Source organism: Phoca vitulina, unplaced genomic scaffold (genome assembly GCF_004348235.1).
Source record: "Phoca vitulina isolate PV1807 unplaced genomic scaffold, GSC_HSeal_1.0 scaffold30, whole genome shotgun sequence".
NCBI lineage: Eukaryota > Metazoa > Chordata > Mammalia > Carnivora > Phocidae > Phoca > Phoca vitulina.
In genome coordinates this window covers 13239423-13263472 of record NW_022589733.1, presented here as the reverse complement: position 1 = coordinate 13263472, position 24050 = coordinate 13239423, and the positions used below count along the sequence as shown (strand labels likewise).

At 35.8% G+C, this 24050-nt stretch overlaps 1 protein-coding gene across 8 annotated transcripts in view; it reads left to right on the top strand.

Annotated features, from left to right (window-relative positions):
- CDH8 (cadherin 8) overlaps positions 1-24050 on the top strand; it is a 363546-nt gene that overhangs the window by 273059 nt on the left and 66437 nt on the right. For 7 of the 8 annotated variants that reach the window (XM_032424146.1, XM_032424145.1, XM_032424144.1 and 4 more), the window contains one exon: positions 19499-19620. The exons of the other annotated variant lie outside the window; for it this stretch is intronic. In XM_032424146.1, the coding sequence (XP_032280037.1) occupies positions 19499-19620 (122 nt within the window). The remainder of the gene's footprint in view (positions 1-19498; positions 19621-24050) is intronic. 8 annotated transcript variants of the gene reach the window in all.

The window sequence follows — 24050 nt, the reverse complement described above, 5'->3', positions numbered from 1 at the left end:
CAGATCTTGGTGAATGGGGGACACCGCACTGCAGGGTGGTAAAGGACCTCTTCTTCCAAAGGTCACTACTTCAAGAGCAGGAGACACAGCTGACTTTTCTAACATAAACACACAGTGAATTAGATAAAATGAGGAGTCTGAGGAATATGTCCTAGATAAAAGAACAGGACAAGATCATAGCAAGAGATCTAAGCATACAGCGATAAGTAATATGCCTGATAGAGATTTTAAACTGATCATCAAGATACTGAATTTGACAGAAGACTGGAGGTTATCATTGAGGGCCTTAGCAAAATGATTAAAAAAAAAAATTAAGAGATGAACACAATAAATGAAATTAAAAATATACTTGGTGCAATATATATAGCAAAGTAGAGGAAGCAAAGGAAAAATGAGTGCCCTGGAGGACAGAGTAATGGAAAGTAATCAAGCTGAGCAGGTGAGAGAACAAAATCATGCAAAATGAGAATAGACACAGGGAATTCAGTGACTCCATCAAGCCTAGGGACATTCACATTATAGGGATCTCAGAAGAAGAAGAAGAGAGAAAACAGGGCAGAAAATTCATTTGAAGAAATAATACCTGTAAAATTCCCTAATCTGGGTAAGGAAACATATCCAGATCCAATAGGCACAGAGAGCCCCCAACAATTTCAACACCTCAGTCCACAGACCTCATTACAATGAGGTCCACTCCTCACTACAGACATGTAATAAAATAGCAGAAAGTAGTGATAAAGTGAGAATTTTAAAACCAACTGGGTGGCGCAGTCGTTAAGTGTCTGCCTTTGGCTCAGATCATGATCCCGGGGTCCTGGGATCCAGCCCCACATGGGGCTCCCTGCTCAGTGGGAAGCCTGCTTCTCCCTCTCCCATGCCCCCTGCTTGTATTCCTTCTCTCGCTCTCTTTGTCAAATAAATAAATAAAATCTTTAAAAGAAAAACAAAAAACAAATAAGAGAAAATACTAACATGTAAGGGAAACCCCAGAAGGCTACCAGCTGCTTTATCAGGAGCAACTTTGCAGGCCAGAAGGGAGGGGCAGAACATATTCAAAGTGCTGAAAGGAAAAAAAAATGGCAACCAAAAACACCTGATCCAATAAGGCTATCATTCAGAACGGAAGGAGAGATAAAGAGTTGGGGGGGGGGGTGCTTAAGGAGTTCATGACCACTAAACCCTCACTACATGAAATCATAGAGGGGACTGTGAGTAGAGAGGAAAACCCTGAGTAAGTAAAGTAGAAAGCAAAAAAGCAGTAAAAATAAGTTTATCTGTAAAAATCAGTTAAGGGACTCACCAAGTAAAAGAGTGTAAAGTATGATACATTTACCTAAAATGTATGTAGTGGGGGGGTGGGGGAGATGAGTGAAGTATGGGTTCAAACTTAAGCAACCATCAACTTAATATAGACTGCAATATGGTTAAGATGTTATATATAATCCTAATGTTAACCAAAAATGAAAAACCAGTAATAACAAAAAATGAGGAGAAAGGAGTCCAAAGATATCACTAAAGAAAGCCAACTTATTGTCAGAGAAGACAGCAAGAGAAGAAAGGAACAGAACTATAAAAACAAGCATAGAAGAAGTCATAAAATGGCAATACACACCTATCAATAATTACTTTGAATGTAAATGGACTAAGTGCTCCAATAAGAGGACATGGGTGACAGGGCACCTGGGTGGCTCAGTTGGTTAAGCAACTGCCATCGGCTCAGGTCATGATCCTGGAGTCCCGGGATCGAGTCCCACATCGGGCTCCCTGCTCAGCAGGGAGTCTGCTTCTCCCTCTGCCCTCTTCCCTCTCGTGCTGTCTCTCATTCTCTCTCTCTCAAATAAATAAATAAAATCTTTAAAAAAAAAAAAAAAAAGAGGACATGGGTGACAGAATGCTATCAAAGCAAGATCCATCTGTATGCCATCTACAAGAGACTCATTTCAGACCTAAAGACATGCAGATTGAAAGTGAAGGGATGGAAGCATTTATCATGCAAATGTGAAAAGAAAGCCAGGATAGCAATACTACCATCAGACAAAATAGATTTTAAACAAAGACGTAACAAGGGACAAAGGACACTATATTATTAAAGGGAAGAATCCGGCAAGATGAAATCGCAATTGTAAATATTTATGCACCCAAAATGGGATTACCCAAATACATAAAGGAGTTAATAACAAACATAAAATAAGTTATTGATAGCAATACAATAATAGTAAGGGGCTTTAACACCCCATCCTTCATCAATGGCTAGATCATTCATGCAATCAACAAGGAAACAGTGGCTTTGAAAGACACCTTGGACCAGGTGAAGCTAACAGATTTCTTTAGAAGTTTACCTCCTAGGCAGCAGCAGGATATACATTCTTTTCAAGTGCACATGGTATATTCGCCAGAATAGAACACGTATTAGGCCACAAAAGAAGTAAAACAAATTCAAAAAGACCGAAGTTATACTGTGCATCTTTTCCGACCGCAATGCTATGAAACTAGAAATCAAGCACAAGAAAAAAAAGTCTAGAAAGAGCACAAGTACATGGAGGTTAAATAACATACTACTAAACAATGAAAGGGTCAACCTAGAAATCAAAGAAGAAATAAAAAATTATATGGAAAAAATTGAAAATGAAAACACAGTGGTCCAAAATCTTTAGGATGCAGCAAAAGCTGTTCTCAGAACGAAATTTATAGCAATACAGGCCTACCTCAAGAAGCAAGAGGAATCTCAAGCAACCTAACCTTACACCTAAAGGACCTAGAAAAAGAACAAATAAAACTCAAAACCAGAAACAAGTGGAAACTAAAAGGATAATAATAGAATAGCATAGCGTAGCACAGAATACAATTAGAATAGATTATAATTAGAATAGATTTAGAATTGAATTAGAATAGAATTAGAATTAGAACAGAATTAGATTAGAATCAGAATAGAATAGAATAGAACAGAATAGAATAGACTAGACTAGAAAGGATAATCACTGAAACCAGGAGCTGGTTCTTTGCAAAGATCAACAAATTGATTAACTTTTACTCAGAATCATTAAAAAAAAGAGAGAGACAGAGAGAGAAGACTCAAATTCAAAAATAAAGAGGAGACATAACCAACACCACAGATATAAGAAGGATTATGAGAGAATATTATGAAAAATTTTATGCCAACAAATTCAACAACCTGGAAGAAATAGATAAATTCCTAGAAACATATCACCTTCCAAAGCTGAAGCAGATAGAAATAGAAAATTTGAACAGACCAGCTACCAGCAATGAAATTGAATCAGTAATCCAAAAACTCCCACCAAACCGAAGTCCAGGACCAGACAGTTTCACAGCTCATTTCTACCAAACATTTAAAGAAGAGCTAGTATCTCTGCTTCTCAAACTACTGCAAAAAAATTGAAGAGGAAGGAAAACTTCCAAATTCATTATGAGGCCAGCATTACCCTGATACCAAAACTAGGTAAGGACACTACTAAAAAAAAAAAAAAAAAAAAAAAAAAAAAAATAAAAGGCCAAAATCTCTGATGAAAAAAAATGCAAATATCTTTAGTAAAATACTATCAATGAACACAGTAATACATTTAAAAAAATAATTCACCACAATCTACTGAGATTTACTGAATATCAATATTTGCAAGTTAATCAATGTCATAAATGGCATCATTAAGAGAAAGCATAAAACCCATATGATCATTTCCATATATACAGAAAAAGCACTGGACAAACTACAACATCCACTCATGATAAAAACCCTCTACAAAGTAGGTTTAGAGGGAGCAGACCTCAAATTAATAAAGGGTATCTACAAAAAACCCACTGTGAATATCATAATGGGGAAAAATGGAGAGCTTTTCCCTTGAGGTCAGGAACAAGGTAAGGATGTTCACTCTCATCACTTTTATTCAGTATAGTATGGAAAGTCCTAGACATAGCAATCAGACAACAAAAAGAAATAAAGCACATCCAGACTGGTAAGGAAGAAGTAGTAAAAGGTCCACTATTTGCAGTTGACATTATACTGTATAGAGAATACCCTAAAGATGCCACCAAAAAACTGCTACAATTGAGAAATGAATTCAGTAAGGTCACAGGATACAAAATCAATGTACAGAAATCAATTGTATTATTATACACTGATAATGAAGGAGAAAGAGAAATTAAGAAGGCAATCCCATTTATAATTGCACCCAAAATAATAAAATGTCTAGGAATAAACTTCACCAAGGAGGTCAAAGACTTATACTGTGAAAACTATAAAACACTGACGAAAGAAAATGAAGACACAAATAAATGGAAAGACATTAAATACTCATGGACTGGGAGACTAATATTGTTAAAATGTCCATACTGCCCAAAGCAATCTACAGATTTAATGTAATCCCTACAAAATACCATCAGCATTTTTCACAGAATTGATACAAATAATTCTACAGTTTGTATGGAACCATGAAAGACTCCAAATAGCCAAAGTAATCTTTTTTTTTTTTTTTTTTTTTTAATAGGGGAAGTTGGGGAGGGGGGGGGGGGGGGGGGGGGGGGCGCAGCAGAGGGAGAATCTTAAGCAGGATCCATGCTCAGAGTGGAGCTGAACATAGGGCACAGTCTCACAACCCAGAGATCATGACCTGAGCTGACCTACTGGGCCACCAGGCTCCCAAGAGCTGAAGCAATCTTAAAAAAGAAAAGCTAAACTGGAGACATCACCATTCTAGACTTAAGTTATACTACAAAGCGGTAGTAATCAAAACAGTGTGCTACTGGCACAAAAAAAAAAAAAAAAAAGACAAATAGATCGATGGAACAGAATAGAAAACCCAGAATTAAACCCACAATTATGTGGTCAATTCATCTTTGACAAAGGAGACAATATACAAAGGGAAAAAGTCTCTTTAACAAATGGTGCTGGGAAGTTTGGACAGCTACATGCAATAGAATGAAACTGGATGACTGTCTTTCATCACACACAAAAAAAATCACAGCGCATTAAGGACCCATATGTGGTAGCTGAAACTAAAAATCCTAGAAGAGAGCACAGACAGTAATTTCTCTGAACTTGGCCATAACATTTTCCTAGATGTATGTTCTTAAGGCAGCAAAAATAAGTTGTTCAGACTACATCAAAATAAAAAGCTTCTGCATAGCAAAGGAAACTGTCAACAAAACTAAAAGACAACCCACTAAATGGCAAATGACATAGCTGATAAAGGGTTAGTATCCAAAATATAAAAATAAATCAAGACCCGAGAAACAAATAATCCAATTTAAAAAACAAGCAGAAGACATGGACAAATAGTTCTCTAAAGAAGAAATGCAGATGGCCAACAGACACATGAAAAGATGCTCAACATCACGCATCATCAGGGAAATGCAAATCAAAACTACCATAAGACATCACATCATGCCTGTCAGAATGGCTAAAATGAAAAACAACCAACAAGTTTTGTTGAGGATGTGGAGAAAAAGGAACCTTTTGCACTGTTGGTGGGAATGCAAATGGGTACAGCGACTGAGGAAAAGAGTATGGAGGTTCCTGAAAAAATTAAAAATTGAACTACCCTATGACCCATTAATCACACTACTGGGTATTTACCTAAAGAATACAAAAACACTACTTTGAAAAGATATATGCACCCCTATGTTTACTGCAGCATTATTTACAATAGCCAAATTTTGGAAGCAATCCAAGTGCCCATTGATAGATGAATGGTTAAAGAAGTGTTTGTGTGTGTGTGCATATCTATAAAATATATTTATATTTTATATTTATAAATTACACAATTCATAATTTATATATTACATATTAAATATACATATATATAATTCAGCCATAATTAAGAATGAAATCTTGCCATTTGCAACGATATAGATGGATCTAGAGAGTATAATGCTGAGTGAAATAAATCACTCAGAGAAAGACAAATACCATATGATTTCACTCATATGTGGGATTTGGGAAACAAAACATACTATTAATGGAAAATAAAGAGACAAACCAGAAACCAGACTCTTAACTATGGAGAATAGATAGTTACCAGAGACGAGTTGGGAGCAGGGGGATGGGTGAAATAGATGAAGGGGATCAAGAGTACACTTATCTTGATGGGCACTGAGTAATGTATAGAATTGTGGAGTCATATTGTAAAACTGAAACTAAAAGAACACTATATGTAACCTATGCTGGTAATAATATAAAAAATAAATATGATACTTAAGGTTACAACTAAAATAGTATTAATAGAAGTCTATAACTAATTGGCTAATGGGGAAATGGAAAAATTAAAATTTGTCAATCCAAAAGAATATAGAAAGGAAAAATAGTAAAGAACTGATGAAGGAAAAGTATAAAAAATTAAAAACCAGATATATAACCAATCACACTAAATGTTAGTAAGCTACATACTTTAATATTCTTTAATTTTCAGACCAGAATAAAAAGCAACTAATACTTGAATCACATTTCTTAACTACTCTGATAACTTTTTTTCCCTCAAATTTTTATTTAAATCCTATCTAATTAACAAATACTGTAATATTGGTTTCAGGAGAATTCAGTGATTTATCACTTAAATATAATTCCCACTGGTCGTCATAGTAAGTGCCCTCCTTAATACCCATCACCCTTTTAGTCCATTCCCCACCTCCCTCCCCTCTAGTAACCCTCAGTTTTTTCTCTGTAGTTAAGAGACTCTTTCTTTTTCCTTCCCATATGTTCATCTGTTTTCTTTCTTAAATTCCACATATGAGTGAAATCAATCAAGGACACGTAAGGACTCTGAGGATTAAAGGAAGCTCAATCATGCCAATTCAAACCAAAACAAAGTAGTTCAGCTATAGAGTAAGAAGAAAGAAATACTACCAAAAATAAAGAGAAAATTTTCATAATGATCAGTGATTAAATTCATCAGGAAGATATAAAAATCTTAAATTTATATGTTAATAATGTATTTCCCAAGTACATAGAGTAAAAAAAAAAAAAATGACAGAAACAAAGGGAAAAATCAACAGATATAGAAAGAGTTTTACCCCCAACTCTCTACTAATCAAACAAGTCGCCCCCCCCAAAAAAACCACCAAAAAAACAAAATTACAAGGAGAGTGTTTGAATACTGTCATTTGTAATCTTTTCTAATTGAAATGTCCAAAACACTGCACTCAAAATTACAAAAAATGTTCTGCTCAAACACACTTGAAATATTTACCCACTATGTCCAAAAACTGGACCATAAAGCAAGTCTCAACTCTTGCAAAGTATGGTTTTTTAACACAATGGAATTCAACCAGGAAAAAAAAAAAAAAAAAGCGATACAAACACACACACTCACACTAAACTACAAGTATCTCCAAGTATTGGAAATTAAGCCATATGCTTCTAATTAATCCATGGGAAACAGAATAAAATCACAAAGGAAATTAGCACATTTTAAAAATCAAAGATAACAAAATCATGACATGGCATATCTTGTCGGACATAGCTAACACAGAGCCTAGAGGGAAAGGAGTCTAAAAGGTCTATACTGGAAAAAAAAGAAATGCTAAAAATCAGTTACTTAAGCACCTGCTTTTAATATGCTAAAAGTGAACAGAAATCTAAAAACTAGTAGAAACATGGAAATAAATATAGGATAGGGGGTGTTTGGGTGGCACAGTCGGTTAAGTGTCCTATTCTTGGTTTCCACTCAGGTCAAGAGCTCAGGGTCTTAAATTCTAGTTCCACATCAAGCTCACGCTCAGCACGAAATCTGCTTGAGACTCTCTCTCCCTCGGTCTCTCCGCCCACACTCTCTCTCGAATAAATAAATCTTTATAAATAAATACAGGATAGAATATAATGAAATTGGAAACAGATACCGTAGAGAAGTTCAACAAAAATAAAAGCTGTTCATTTGTAAAGATGAATAAAGTTAACCGAATCTTGCAAGGAAAAATAGAAAAGGTACAAGTTACCAATATCAGAAATGAGGAAGGGGACATTATTACAGACTCTACAGATGTTAAAAAGGTAATAATTGGACATTATGAACTTATTTATGCCCATAAAGTTTAAACTACATATGAAATAAGCTAGTAAGTTAAAAATGTAGTCTTTGCAAACTGGCATAAATAACAGAAAAGCAAAAATAAGTTTATCACTTTCTCTACTGAATAAATGAATCCATAATTACTAACTTTTAACACAAATTGTCATGCCCAAATGAACCAGACACAAACTTTATCAGAGAGAAGTAAAAGACGGAGCATTTTTTACCTCGTGTCACGAAGCCAGCCTAATCTTAATGCTAAAACCTGATGAGCATATTACATGAAAGGAGACTTAATCTGCTTCTCATAAACAAAATTCTATGTAATGTATTAGCAAATCAGTACCACTAATACAAAAATATAATACTACAACCAGGTAATACAAGGACAGGTTATAACATTTGAAAACAATCTATTAATGTAAATTAAAATATTGAGAGAAAAAATAAAATCCTATCATCAATCTCAATAGATGCAGAAAAGTATATATATCCATCTCTTGTTCATGAAAAAAAGCTCTTGGAACCCTAGAAATAGCAGGGAATTTAATCTGATAAAGGGTTGCTACAAAAAACAAAAACCAAACAAACATAGCAAATATGACATCTAATGGTATAAAAGAGTGAAAGCTTTCTCCCTGAAATTGGAAATGAGATAAGATTGTCTACTATTACAACTTTATTCAATTATACTGAAGGTTTTAGCCAGTAGAGTAAGATACAAGAAATAAAAGTTAAAATATTGGAAAGGGAGAAATAAAGTGGTCACTCTTCACAGCATGCTTAATAGAATGCATAAAAATTAAAAAGAAATCTACAGTTAAACTTTTAAAAGTTTACATGATTATTAGAGTTCTAAAATATCAGATTTTATTTTCTAGCAATAGAGAAAATAAAAATACTACTTACAATAGTAAAAAGACTTCAACTGAATACTAACAGAATCTAAAGAATGATGTGAAGGACCTTTGAACAGAAACCTACAAAACATTAGTGAGAGAAATTACAGAAGTTGTGTCCCCAAAGAGAGTGAAAAATCAAGCCACACTGTGGGAAAAGGTATGGTGATACCGCATGTAACAAAGGACTCATATTCATAACATACAATGTGCATATCAATTAGAAAAACATCAATAACCCCATTACAAAAAGGCAAGAACCTGAACAGGGACTTCACAGAAGAGGATATCCAAGTAGACATATTTACCATCATAGTTTCTTATCATCAAATCATCAAGATACTGCGAATTAGGACCTAAGTGAAATACAGTTGTGTATCTCTACAGTGGCTAAAATTAAAAATGAATAATAAATAAATGGCTTTACCAAGTGTTGTTCAAGGCTTGCAGTGGCCTGAACTTTTACACATTGCTGGTCAGAGTGTAAAGTGCTACATCCACATTAGAAAAATACTTGGACACATACACTAAACTTGAAAGAATGTATATCCTATCATCTTTCACTTTATTCCTAAATATACACTATAGCTCACTTCATTTATCTATGCACCAAAAGATATACACAAAGTATTTATAGTAGTACTTTTCCAACCGCCTGAAACTGAAATACCCAAATACCCACCAGTAAGAGAAAAATAAGTTGTGGTATATTTATTCAGTCAAATTATTTTCCCAACAATGGGAAAAATGAACTAGAGTTGTATACAACTATGTGAATCATTTCACAATATTATGTTGAGATAAAGAGGCCAGTGTGTATAATATATTAATTCAATTTTTATAACATTCTGAAGAAGGCAATTTAATGTCATATTAAGTAAGAGAAGAGGTTACCCTAAGAGTCATAATGAGTGGCATGGGGTATATAAAAGGCTTTTGAGGAGCTGGTGATGCCGGATGTGTTGATCTGGATGGTGGTTACAGGGGTTTGTTCACGTTATAAAATTATACTGGAATAAAACCTTAAGATTTATATGCTTCATTGTTTGCATAGGTGACTTCAAGTATGAAAGTTGGCCCCACACCGAAAACTTAAGGGAGTCATCCCAGGATTTTTGTTTTTTAATATGGCTATTATGTTTTTATATATAAATTCACTAATAGAAAATTTCATGTTAATGGAAACAGCAAACATTTTTAAATATTGTTTATTGGTTAATTATGGTCATATTGTTTGAGGAGAGATTCATATTGAAAATGTTCTACTCTAGGATTATGTTTTATAAGTACTATATTTTAATAATTCGTTTTGTTTCTGTTTGTTTCCTTATTTGTTGGTCACACTGCCCCGGATTCACATTTCAGCTTTACCACTTCTTAGCTTTGAGTAAATATGGACAAGATGACTGGAGTCTATATAATATACCCTTATTTTAGACTCATTGGATGTTCAAGAATGGACACTGCTTTACTACATACTAAGATATTTAAGTTATACAGACTGATTTCAGTCCTTATATACCCTGAGATCATATTTACATTTGAGAGAAAGTATCTTCACAGTACCCAACAAAACCCCGAAAGATGGTACGTAACAGATCATGCAACAAATGCTGGGAAGTTTACAGTATTAGTTTTCTTCTCTAATAGAGTGTATCTGGTCCTATGTGCATGCATGTATGTATGCATGTCTATGTATTGGGGCACACTGTTGTTTTAAGCTGGTCCTGAACGAACATTTAAACGGAATATTGGATACATGTTTACATTAATCCCTCTGTAAGTGTGAGTCTCCCTAATTAAGATTTGAATATATAAGGGATTTAAACTGAATTGCATTGTCAAAGTTACTTCAAGATATTCAGTTCCAATAATCTTGAATCAATCCTATTTGAAATAATTAGAGAGAAAAGAAAAACCACTGAGGATTTGGTAATAGAGGCATAATGCAATTTTGTTGGCAGAGTAGAATGAGAGATTTTTGCAAAGAAAACTTAGATTATCAAAGAGGACATAGGGGTTAGAAACTCAACACAGAATTTTATTTCCTTATCTGTTACAGTTGGGAGAAAGAGGAGTTGTGTAAGAAAGCTAGAAACAGGGGCGCCTGGGTGGCTCAATCGTTAAGCGTCTGCCTTCGGCTCAGGTCATGATCCCGGGGTCCTGGGATCGAGCCCCGCATCGGGCTCCCTGCTCGGTGGGAAGCCTGCTTCTCTCTCTCCCACTCCCCCTGCTTGTGTTCCCTCTCTTGCTATGTCTCTCTCTGTCAAATAAATAAATAAAAATATAAAAAAAAAAAAAAGCTAGAAACATATATTTAGGACTGTATCAGAAAAATTCAATATTTGAGTCACAAATTGGGCAAAAACAATACACAGAATGGAGCAGCACATCTCAAACAAAACAAACTAAAAACCACACATGCATACACATATACGTGCAAAAACAAAAGCATATAGACAACAGAGGAAACCAAATTTGTAAGCCTCAACAATTAAACGTAATATTTTCTAATAGATGTTAATTAAAAAATGGAAAATGTAATAGCTCTCCTCATTAGTATTTTCATTTATAAACAGTCATAGATGTTTTATTTAGAATGTGACTGGTAAAGTTTTCCATTTAATAAAAATACAGAATCCAAGAGGTTCAAAAAGTTAGTGCTCACGTCAATGGTTTGAAAACTTTTTCCCGTGGCATCAAAATTGTACAAGCATAAATTACTTCGTTTTAAGGACCTCGCCTCCTTACCTGAGGAAAAGGATAATGAGGGTTACTGTAGATAGGTAGGAAAAGGGGGGAGTGGAGAACTTGCCACGTGATTATGCAGGAGTCTACAATTTCCAGGTTCACAAAAGAGTAATGTAATAAATAAGGGAGCTGCACATTTTTCTTCCCATTTGGAGAGCGTTTGAAAATATTGTAGCCAGGTAGCATCCTTTTTAGCTGTTAGGAAAACCAGACAAAGGTCAATGAGGACTTGAGCCAAAGTCACCCTTAGGAGTCAATTTCTCCAGGGAGTTGAAGACATTTTGAAATATGTCTAAGTCCACAACTTTCTCAGGGAGAGAGAGCACTTCTCTCCCTTTCTTGAGAGCACTACTATTTAGGTAATAGAAGAGTATGACTCATGAGCTTTATTTATTTATACTATAGCCCCCATCTGACTGAAGTCCCAATTTAATTCTAAACTACTCTGTAAATATGAGAGAGATTTGTAAGGAGTAAAATGCCTCCTCTTCATAGTCTGGCTTGCTGAAATTTTCACAATACTACGACAAAAAATTACGAAAATTCTGGTGGTTAACTGCTCCTGTGATGCATTTTAGAAGGCAGAAATTTCTTGGTATAGGTGGCGCCTGGGTGGCTCAGTCGTTAAGCGTCTGCCTTCGGCTCAGGTCATGGTCCCAGGGTCCTGGGATCGAGCCCCACATCAGGCTCCCTGCTCTGTGGGAAGCCTGCTTCTCCCTCTCCCACTCCCCCTGCTTGTGTTCTCTCTCTCGCTGTGTATCTCTCTCTGCCAAATAAATAAACAAAATCTTTAAAAAAAAAAAAAAAAAGAAATTTCTTGGTATATATTGGAGGGGGTCAAAAGACTGTTTGAACCAACCCATCAATACTGTTGCCATGACAATGAAAGGGTAGCACGCAAGAATAATATTGTCAAGAGAAAAACCTCGTATCCCCAGGAGCATTTTTACCCTGCTGGTATCCATTGGTTAATTATATTCTAAGTTGTTCCTATTTAATAACCTATGGATTGGTAAACCATCCACTAGCAATTTAGAAATTATCGTATCATTGATGGGCATAATAGATCTCAAAAAGTTTTATCTTTAGCCACGAGAGAGCCGAAATCTGCTGCTGAAATTATTTTCCGAGACTTTCTTTCAACATTCTCATCAGTTTTGTTTTAAATTTCCTAACTTGCTATCTTTTCTATCACAGATTCAGTTCCTATCCTCCTATTTTATAAACCTCCACCGTTCCTCTCCTCCCTATTCAATTATAAATTCTCTTATTTTGCATTCCCCTGTTGACTGTAATTTACTGCTCGTGGCTTCCACCCTTCTCCTTGTAGAAGACTCAAGATTTATTGAGCCCCACCAGTATATCTAAATTTGTCAAATCATTTTTTTCTCTTATAGTCTGAAAAGGAGAGGCTATTTCAATCGATGCCTGCAAAAACAGCTCATGGAAACTAGTTAGAAGCAAATTCCCAAGTAACTTAGACTTGGCAGTATTCCATTACCTTTGATTATAAAAGGGCAAAATTAATGGGCAATTCATGAGACTCTCTGACAGAGAGGTGACAGGAAGTCACTACGATTCAAATGGTGGAAGTCAAGGAGTTGTTTACACTAGGTGCCATTTTTTTTTTTTCCCCTCCCATCGTATGTGAAAACAGTCTGACTTCTGTGGCCAACTGAAATGGGCTTTTCCTTCCAGACCACAGTGTTGCATCTCTTGTGTTTAGAAAATTCATCTTTAATGAATGCTAATCAAGTTTCTAATTATAATATCTTTATATTTAATGCTTGTGTATCAGATGAAAGGCGAACATTTTGGGGCCAGTCACAAAGGACATGAATAATTTCCTCAGAAGCTTATCTAATTAATTTTATTGCTCCTATAATATCTCTAAAATTTGAACTGCCATCATTTCATTAGTTTAGATAAAAGTGAATCTTCAGCACTTAAATATGACATGTGCAGTTTTAATCATGCATGTTCATCTAATGCAGATAACGGTAACACGTTTGGGGCGTATTTGGGGGACATGAGGCACTAGTTTTCTTGCTTATTTTATTGTTTTTCTCCCAGTTTTAACAGTTTCAAGAAATAAGATATTTCTGAGATACTCATATACTTAGGAAAACGAGATAAAACCAACCCTAACTTTTCTTCCCTGCTTTATGCTAACATTTTAAAATTGTAAATTCCATCAAGAATATTTCAATGGCTTGACCATGATCATATGATATAGCCCATACTCATTAGCATTTAACAGAAGACTCTTCCTGATTTGGCCTCAACTTTGTGTCCTGGCGTCACCACCAACCACTTCTCTGGATGCTCTCACTACTGGGGCTACTGATTTATTGTGATGGCATCCTCTCTGGGCTTCTGGGCTTTATTCAATGTGGCTAACTCTATCTGAAAGATGTGTCCACCTTTCTTTACCTAGGGTACTTGTATTCATTACTTGAAGCTAATTCAAAAGTCATTTCCTTGTTTAAATCTTTCCTGTGACTATAGGACAATGTCTGTCTCCTGTGATCTTCTGCAGCATTTTGTAAAGGACTATTTTGTAGGACAGATGAAGGTGTAAACTAACCATTATAATGTATCTGCTAGGGTAATGTGGATTCCTTGCTTATAGCTTTGCTTAGTAACTGGGAATACAAATGAAATGATTTACTGGATAACTAAAGAGTGGTCAAAGAATAAATGAATGAATGACAAAAGGGTGTTATCAAACATCTCACGAGGGAATTACGAGCTTTTTAAACCTCCTTGAGCTTTTATCTTATATATTGAAAAATGAATTCAAAGAAGCATGTACAAGTAAATTTCACATATCCTTGTTTTTTTATGACAGGAACTGGTTTGGGAGAGTATCATCCTATTCAGTCACAAATGTCCTAGCTTTTGGGAAGAGGGAATACCATGGCTTAAATGGTGCCCCCCCCCCCAAAAAAAAATATGTCCAGGTCCTAACCCCAGAAACCTATGAATGTGCTATTTGGAAAAAGGGTATTAGCAGATGTAATTATAGATTATAAAATGAGATCATCCTAGATTACTGGGGTAGGCCCTAGATCTAGTAACAACTGTTTTATTAGAGATAGAAAAGTAGAAGACATGGTAAGAGGAAGAAATATCCCTGTGAAGACTGAGGCAGAGACTGGAGTTCTTCAGTCACAGATAAAGAAGTCCTTGGCTCTTCAGATGGTCTCCACCAACTATCAACAACCTCCACTATTTTGAGATCATCACTGGGCTTCAACTTTTCCACATTCCTTTAAAAGGCAAATAGTTCTTTCTGAAAGATTCAGAGCTCTGTGCTTGATGTTTCACCCTCCTGCCCATCCCCAGACCAAATGATTAAGCCATGGCTCTGAAGCTTCTTTCCTAGTGACACTCTGCTTTAGGAGTGGAAGGTCCTGTGTTTGGGGGGGGGGGGGGGGATAGCCTTGAGTCTTTTTGGTTCACTTCTCTCAGCATGAAACCTCTCCTTATGAACCATGGCAAGAAAGATCAGGACCCAGGATTCTTAGGGATGCCTTGTCCGATGTAGAACTGTGTCGCATGATTAGGGACTTGGTGGAAGAAGGCAAGCCCCACCTGCATTTGCCCAAAACTTAGTCTCAGCAACAGGGATCTGAGCAGGATGAGAAATGCTAACATCCAGCCCCTCCTGGGTGTAGAGTCCTTGACTAGCAGCTTCGGGGAGAGGGAGCCCTGTGTTCCTGGTTGGGTCAGTGCGGAGGGTATTTCTCATCTTCCTGACCTCTAAGAGGAGGAGGAGTAATCAAGTGTTGGTTCAAATACCACAGACTCCTACCAACGTTTTGTAGATTTTCTTGAATAAATGTTTTTATTTGCTATATGCCCTTAGGACTTTTTCCAAAGACTTTAATTTAAAATATATACTTTTTTTTTTTTTAACCAATTTTTCTGGGAAATGGGATGGGGGTGCTCCTCCTGCTGGCATGCCACAAGTCCAAAAGTAACAACAACAAGAACAAAAACAATATAAAAAATAAAACCCGAATTGTTTGTTAAAAAGGCTTTTGGGAAGAGATATAGTTTAGGCTGCATTTTAAAGGATAACAAGGAATTCAACAGTTATAAAGATAAGGGATTATGTTACATTGTTAGTTAGGCTTAACTGTCCAGTATGTTTTATGTAACCACTAAGGCTACAGAAATTCCGTCTTGTCATAATCCACTAGCATATCCTTTTTCAGTGCCAGGATATACAGTTTAGGCTTTATTTATTTTAATCAGACATACTGTAAACTACTAAATTAAAAAGAAATACCTAAAAATATATACAATTCAACTATCTATGTAAGAAGAAATTAATTTAGTGAATTTGGGCAATTATTAAATAAATGTAAAAAATACACCAAATTTCAGTAAACATAATACGCAACATACACACCATTAGGTTCTTTACAGTTATGAGCAGTAGATTCCAAATTGAGTTCTGAGTTTTCCACAGGCCAAAACAAAGAAGAAAAATTTTTTTTAAAGATTTTATTTGAGAGAGAGTGAGAGAAAGAGAGATCACAAGCAGGGGGAAGGGGTAGAGGGAGAAGCAGAACCCCCATAGAGCAGGAAGCCTGATGTGGGACTCGATCCCAGGACCCTGGAATCATGACCTGAGCCGAAGGCAGACGCTTAACCAACTGAGCCACCCAGGCACCCCACAAAGAAGAAAATATTATCATTTCTGAAATGCCCACTGTCCATTAAATTACAAGATATTATTGACTTGTGGAAATGCTAAGACTAAGTATAATTGGAAGAACCTTCTGTCATTCATGATCTTCTAACAGTATGAAGTGACAGATTCCCATCCCACATTACCAAAAAATCATCCTAATGATGCTATTCCAAGGTTCTTAGTCCTGGAATAGTTAAATACCACCTTATCCCGGACACTACATGTGAGAAAAGGTATACCACTTTAATGTTGAGAGCCCAATAAGCAGCTCATGCAGCTTTTATCTTTTGTGCTGGAGTCTTACCACCTGTTGGCCATCTAGATGTAAGAGATAATTGCAATTTTTTTTGCAATGCTGAGATCAGGAAAAGAGGCGAAAAGAACACAGGCTTTAGCATAATCGTCCCTTGCCAAAATGGTGAAAAAATCTGCATATGCATGTTTGCCTGTCAGGTGTGTGTGCAGCGTTAAGAGGGAAAACAAAGGGTATCAGTTGGTGGACTTGACCCAATCAACCATTGCCCATGAATCTGACTCAACAAGGTTAGCATTTTCTTCACTTTCCAAGGAGCAAAATCATGTTTAAGAATAGCTTTTCCTTGTTAATTTACAGTTTTCAAAGACTGTGCACTTATTTTTCACTGTCTATACTGTATATGGAGTTTATTAAACCTATGTTGATGGTTGGCTGTTTGTTAACTGAAGGGTAGAGAAATGGAAGACAAAAACGTAACAGAAGGCTCCTGTAATTCTTTATATACACAAGAGTTGGTCTAGGATATGGAAGAGAAAATGAATGTTACATAAATAATTTATCAGTAGTTTGTAGGGTTGAGATACAGAGAATTATAAAATAAAATTAATCCGTTAAAGGGACTCTGCTTGGGGAAAATAGTACCATGAGTAAAAAAAAATGGAATTTAAATTGTTCAGTCTCTCAGGGAGGCAATTTTTAGTGCAGTTGTAAGAATGTTAAGGATATATCCATTTTGGCATTTGATATTTGGACTCAAACTTCAAATAGTGGTCATTCAGGAGATAAGTATTTTTAAGAAACCTGTATATATTCTTGAAGTGGCAATGATTAGTTACCTTAAACAAAGGTATTTTGTTTTGAACTTCATCAATATTATACTGTGCAAAGATCTCATGTCTGGGAGGCCAAAGCTACATCTGGGGGTTAATTTTTTTTTTTTTTTAATGTTATGTTAATCCCCATACATTACATCATTAGTTTTGATGTAGTGTTCCATGATTCATTGTTTGCGTATAACACCCAGTGCTCCATTCAGTATGTGCCCTCTTTAATACCCATCACCAGGCTAACCCATCCCCCACCCCCCTCCCCTCTAAAACCCTCAGTTTGTTTTTCAGAGTCCATAGTCTCTCATGGTTCGTCTCCCCCTCTGATTTCCCCCCCTTCATTTTTCCCTTCCTAATATCTCCTATTTTTAACCATTCTGGAAACAAAGTTCTTCAGTTTCAGTTTTCTCTGGAATAAAAGGAGGTTACTTGTTCAGGATCACGTAGGGAGTAGAAGGCAAAGCTGGGGCCCAGACATTGCTGTTTAGTGTGAACACTGTATTCCCTTTTACTCTCTAGCAGCTGCTATTCAGCTCACGGTCAGGCTAGAGAAGAGGTAAATCTTTAAGGATATAATTGTAGTCTATTTCAAATACCTTGTACCTTATTTATCCACCTTATACAAGTGGATAAAGCATAAAATATAAGTTTCTTGTCTTAGGATCGTGTTTTTTAAAACTTCCCTTTCCATCAAAACCAGAGAGGTCCATGGTTCCTCTCTGAATGAGGAGCAAATTCATTTATTAGAGGTAAGATAGTAAAAGAAAAGGGATTTATCAGGTAAGACATTTAAGGACATTGGCTTGATTTGGGGGAAGTGAGATTATATTCCATGACTGAGGTGGTAGGAATTCCACAGGGTAATCTTCATCCATCCACAGTTAATCAAATTAGAATACTGGCGAGTAGCCATGCTAGTTAACTAAATTCAAATCTTGTAGCAGTGCCAGTGGGTTTAACCAACCAAAAACCTATGACACGGCTATGATTATTTAGTGTGTGTTTTAGAAATATTTTCCTATTTCACAAAAAAATGAGTGAAGGGCTTAGAGCTCTGAATTTAATCAATTATCACAAAGATCACTTTGATACATCAAATGAAAGTCTGTTTCTTCATATTCAAAAGCCACACACTTCCCCCCTCTTGGCTTACATATAAATATTCAGTGCCACAGAAACACAAATAAGCAATTGGCCATCACCAATGCATTCTGTATAATTTACAAGAGATCAAAAGATTATTACATGGTACAAACTGTATTGCATATATTACAAATGAAAAATCATCACATGGCCGAAATCAACAGTGTATTAGTGCACCAGATTTCTCTGTGTGTTTGTGTAACTTTTAAAATTTAAGGACTTAAGGATTAAGGATTATGTATTAAATTCTCTGCTGTTGGAATTGACCTGGAAAGATGAGAAGATTATTATCTGTTTACACTGATGAAAATCTTATGAAAATGACAGTATTAAAATGACTTATCTTATCCAAAAAGATCCCAAGGTCAATTTTTGATAAAAAAAATAGAATTCACAAGGGGTATGATTCCCCATCTTTAATATTATCTTTATCATTGTTAAGAAAATTCGACAAGTGATTTGGTTCTGGCCTTTTTCTGCGTTTTTCATGTTCACCTTTAATATATGGCCAAACATGGTAATAGCACAAAAATGACTTGTGTTCTACCCAAGATAAACAAAGATAAATCTTTATTGCATAGGGCATTTTTTCTCTTGTATAATGGATTTTATAATTAAAATCAAAAGCTTTCTTCATCAAGGAAACCTCTAAGTTTTTCAGAGATGGTCTTTGCCAAGCTAAGCTCCAGCAAATGGTGTTTGAAATCATAATTTATACTTTAAGCAGTCAAGCACGTGCTGTTTTTTCCCCCTGCTGAATGGTCAGATTCCATCATCCCTACGTTGAAAACGCCCTAATTAAGGGAAGTTGGAACAGACACACATGCTTTCAAGAAGAAAGTTGAGTTGCACGTTAAAAATGAAGTACCCTCAATGCTGATGTTATTTTTTCCTTCCCATAGGGAACCACAGTCAGATATCACGAGTGCCTGTTGCTATTAAAGTGCTGGATGTCAATGACAACGCCCCTGAATTCGCATCCGAATATGAGGCATTTTTATGTGAAAATGGAAAACCCGGCCAAGTAAATATCTCCATGTTGTTAATGCTGAATATGTTTGTATACAACGGTCTCATACTTGATTAACCTGCATTCTAGTGAGCATCTTATCATTTATGGTCTGCAAAGTCACAGGCAGGAAACATCCAAATGGGAACAGAGAAGGAGTTTTTTTTTTTTTTTTTTTTTTTTTCTTTCCCTTTTGGAGAGGTTGATTCCCTCTACTTAGGACCAAATGGGCTCCTCAAGTGAACACCCTGCTTGCCATGAACCCAGAGCCAAATAACTATCTTAAAATATCTTGGGCTATGGCTAAAACAGGGAGGTCTTAGAGAGATGGGGACAAAATGTTAACCTTCTTATGATAGGAAGCAAGAGAAAAGCTCATGGGGAGGACGTATTTGTTTCATGGCAACCATAGGAACAACACCTAAGAGTGGAAGCCAGGAAGACCAGTGGTAGAAAGTGAATTTTGCAATCTGTAAAAATGTAGATCTATTTAGATAAACATAGGATGAACAATGTGTTTTAGACGTGCAAGTAAAGCATCTGAAAATTGTGTATTGATGAAAAATTTTTTTTAGCCAGTCTAATGTAGCATAGATAGGGACAATGAAGGTAGACAAAAAATAGAGAAATAGGAAGGAAAAAGGAGGGAGGGAGGAAAAGAACAAAAAAGAGAAACAAAACCTGCTCTACTCTGAATGTCAAAATGGAAATAGTCTATGTAAAGTTCTAAAAAACACAAATGTAATAGATTTATTTTAACAAGGTGCCAAAGTACTGTATGTTTAAGAAATTTATCGTTTTTCAACTTCCTAATTTATTTCTGGATGGTGACATTTTAATTTAAATAAACAGCAGCTGACAGCATGACACTGGAGTTGTTAATCCAACTATTCTTGGGCCTCATGTGGGTGTTAGGAATTAAACTTACTATCTGCCGAGTAGCTTACCTGACAAGAGTCAGATTTTTTTTTTTTCAGCCCTATACTTTTATTTAATTATTACAAAAGATCAATGTGTAACCCTCCTGTGAAACAGTGGACATTTTCCCCTAGACTACTCTCCTATATCAGAAGGATTAGCCTCATTTTCATTTCCCAAAATAAGACACAAATACATGCGTGCACGCACACACACGCGCGTGCGCACACACCCCCCAAGTAAAGTTAAATTCTAGCATTAAAACTAATTTCAAATACCTAAGGTGTCATAAATATTATTACCAAAACATTCACTTTTAGCAGTGATACGCTCTTAAAAATATTCTAACATTAACCTAAATGTTTCCTAATTTCATCATGTGGAATTGGCCTCTATCATATCTTTTGAACATTTTCATTTATAATCTTTTGAGGGTACAGTGTGTGTGTATATACATGTGTGTATATGGCAATAATTATCATTTGGCTAAGTTGGCAGATCGAGTTGGCAGAGAGAGTTTGATCAAAATTTGCGCAGGTTAGTTTCAAGGATATGGTTTGTGTGGGCCAGATTGTTCCTGGAGTGATGTAGACAATCACAGACTTCTAAGCCAGACGTTTTTGATCACACAGAATCTGTCAAATGCTTTAGAATTAAAAAAAAAAAAAAAAAATTTCATGCAAAACTCATCACACAAGTTCAAAGAGTCAATGACATTGATATTTCAAAAATCCCACATTGGCTTCACTTGTGATATTGACATATGCATGCCTTTGGACCTCAGGAATCTGGAGGTTTACCCTGTGGATTTTGACTGTTTCCAAGGTTTTAATGACTCCTCAGCAGTTCTTATCCTCAGAAAAACAAAATGCATTGTTTCATCATCTTTCCTCTGCTAAATCAAAATAAAAAAAAAAAGCAGTTGATTCTTTGTTTTATGATTTTTGCATATCAAAATGAATGACTCATTCTGTGAAGAAATGTTTATGTTGTGTATCTGTCCACTGCCACTACCTTATCCTCAAGTGAGTCTGTTTAGGTATGTTTATCAGAGTTCATATTTACATAAAGAGATCAGATTTTTGACTGTTCACATAAGCTTTGGACATATGACTGACTGGTTGATACACATGAAGTTGTTCAAACAACTCCTGAATTCCTTGCATCTTTTGTGCTAGTCAGAACTCATGTGTGATTCATTACAATCATTCCTAGTTCACTTTTAATGGCTCAAGAATCTCATTTTTATATTTAACATTTTCCAGAATTCATATTTGTTATCGACATCAAATAGTGTTTATGTTAAGTTCAACAAAGATGCACTTTCAGTCATCTCTCATAACACAAAACCACTTAACTCACTTTGAAATCAGAATATTCATTATGAGGTGATCACACACTCATGAAAAATGTCAACAACAGCATCAGCACTAAATTCATAGTTATATCAGCATTTTCAACCATTAATGTCTGCTTTAAAACAGCCTCAGGGAAAGGAATGTAGGGGACTCTGAAATGTCCGCTTTGCCTGGAAGGTATGGATTTAAGGCTGAACTCAAAGGGGATCAGCTGCCTGAGAAATGAGGCAGCTGGAGATCATTAGTAATAATCAAGGGCAAGCGACTAAAAAACTCAGTCTGTAATAACCTTCTGGACTGAACACCTCTAGAAAGAGGTTTTTAAAACATCGCACAAAATGAAAACCACTATCAACATCAACATAGAGAATTCTACTGTGCTTGACTAGTCTTTTCCAATGAACTGACTCATTTAAACCAAGAATCAAGTACTAAATAAAAATTTTAACAAGGAAGGAAGGATGCCACTTTCCTCTTCTCTATACATAGACCTCCGGTACGTGATGCATCTGTGCTTAAATTGTCATAGGTTCACTTTGAAAGTAGAATTGGAATTCCTATCTGCTTCTCCCACCTTTTCATTATTGTAAAGTGAAAGAGGACATCTTCTGGAATTTCTTAAGACAGTAACAACCACCCATGACAGAAATAGTTCATAGTCCATATTATACAAAAATCAGTGTGAATCGCTTTTCACTAGAATCATTTTAAATAATCCCTCCATTACATAAGTAAATGTTAATATGGTATTTGCTATTGCTAATTACTTCTATGGAAAAAAAAATTTCCCCAATAGGTAATTTATCTCAAGTCAAAAGTTTTAAGATATCTCTAGCCGCCAACTCAATCACAGCATGATATAATCATCTACAGATTCCTCGACCCTCAGTTTAACAGGAGGAATAAGAAAAGATACTTCCCACTGACTCCTCTCTAATGGCCAAGACAGAAATGACGTTAAGGACTAAAGATTTCAAAATTAGAAAGCAAAATATGTAACTGACAGTTCACGGGTCTAACAGGTTTGGGTTAGTCAGTAAATACTTATTAAACACAAACTATGTACCAGGACTTGATGAGGTACTGGGGATTTAGTGGCAAACAACACCCTAAACAACAGTCTTTTTCCCTTCTAGAGTTTTCTCTCTGGCAAACACGTAATAGAATTAGAAATGATAGAATAGCAAGAACATACCTCAAATCCTCTGGGCAGAAAGGAGGCTGAAGAGCTGAAGGGAAATGGAGCTCTCTTACTGAAAAGACCTCTTAATATAGCACCCATTCCACCAGAGACAGGAAACATCTATCAAGAGCTGAAAAGGAGTCAGCTGGGGATAAACCAGGTTCTCTCTGAAGAGAACGGTAATCTGGCTGGACGGGTGGAGGAACAGGTAACAGCTGTGGAGAAACCCGTATCTTCCTTCCTTATGCTTGACAACAGCGCACTCAGAACCAAACGTGAAAGACAAATAGAGAACTTTAGTGACCAGCGTTGGCCAGAGGGCCTTCCATAACTCTGTTTTACCTCTTGTCCCCTTAATAGGGTCTTTCTAGGATTTTGTTTCAGATGCTAACCCCTTGCTTACCATACATACATAATTAGGATTATTTGCTCCGGATGGTTCAATGATGCAAAGACTACAACTGAAAATGTTGTATTTCCAGGTGTGAGTCAAGGTCTCTTATTTAGTCCCAGAGAATATTTCATTGCTTGAGAACTAGCTAGATGACAGGCGGCTTCAACTCTTTTTTCCTTCAGGAGGGAACTTCCCCTCTTACTATAAATAAATCCAGTGGCATATAAATGAAGCTTCATCACCCTCTATAGAAGCTGAGGCTTGCTATTTGGCATCTAGTTAATTATGTCTGGGCTAAAAAAAAAAAAGCTCTGGTTTACCTCTTTTAATCCCTTTTGTCACTGACCAATACTGTAACAATATGATGCTTGTTTATCCTAGGAATATCATAGGTCCAAAAAAAAAAAAAAAAAAGAAAGAAAGAAAGAAAGAAAATAACATCTTATATTTCTAAATATGTATCTAGCTAATGCTTGGCATGTAATGCATATTCACAAAATTTTAGAATCACAGTTCTAATTCATTTCATTCAGCAGTGACAAATATTTCAATAACTAGTTTCTCAGATATTACCATGGAAACCCTTGTTTTA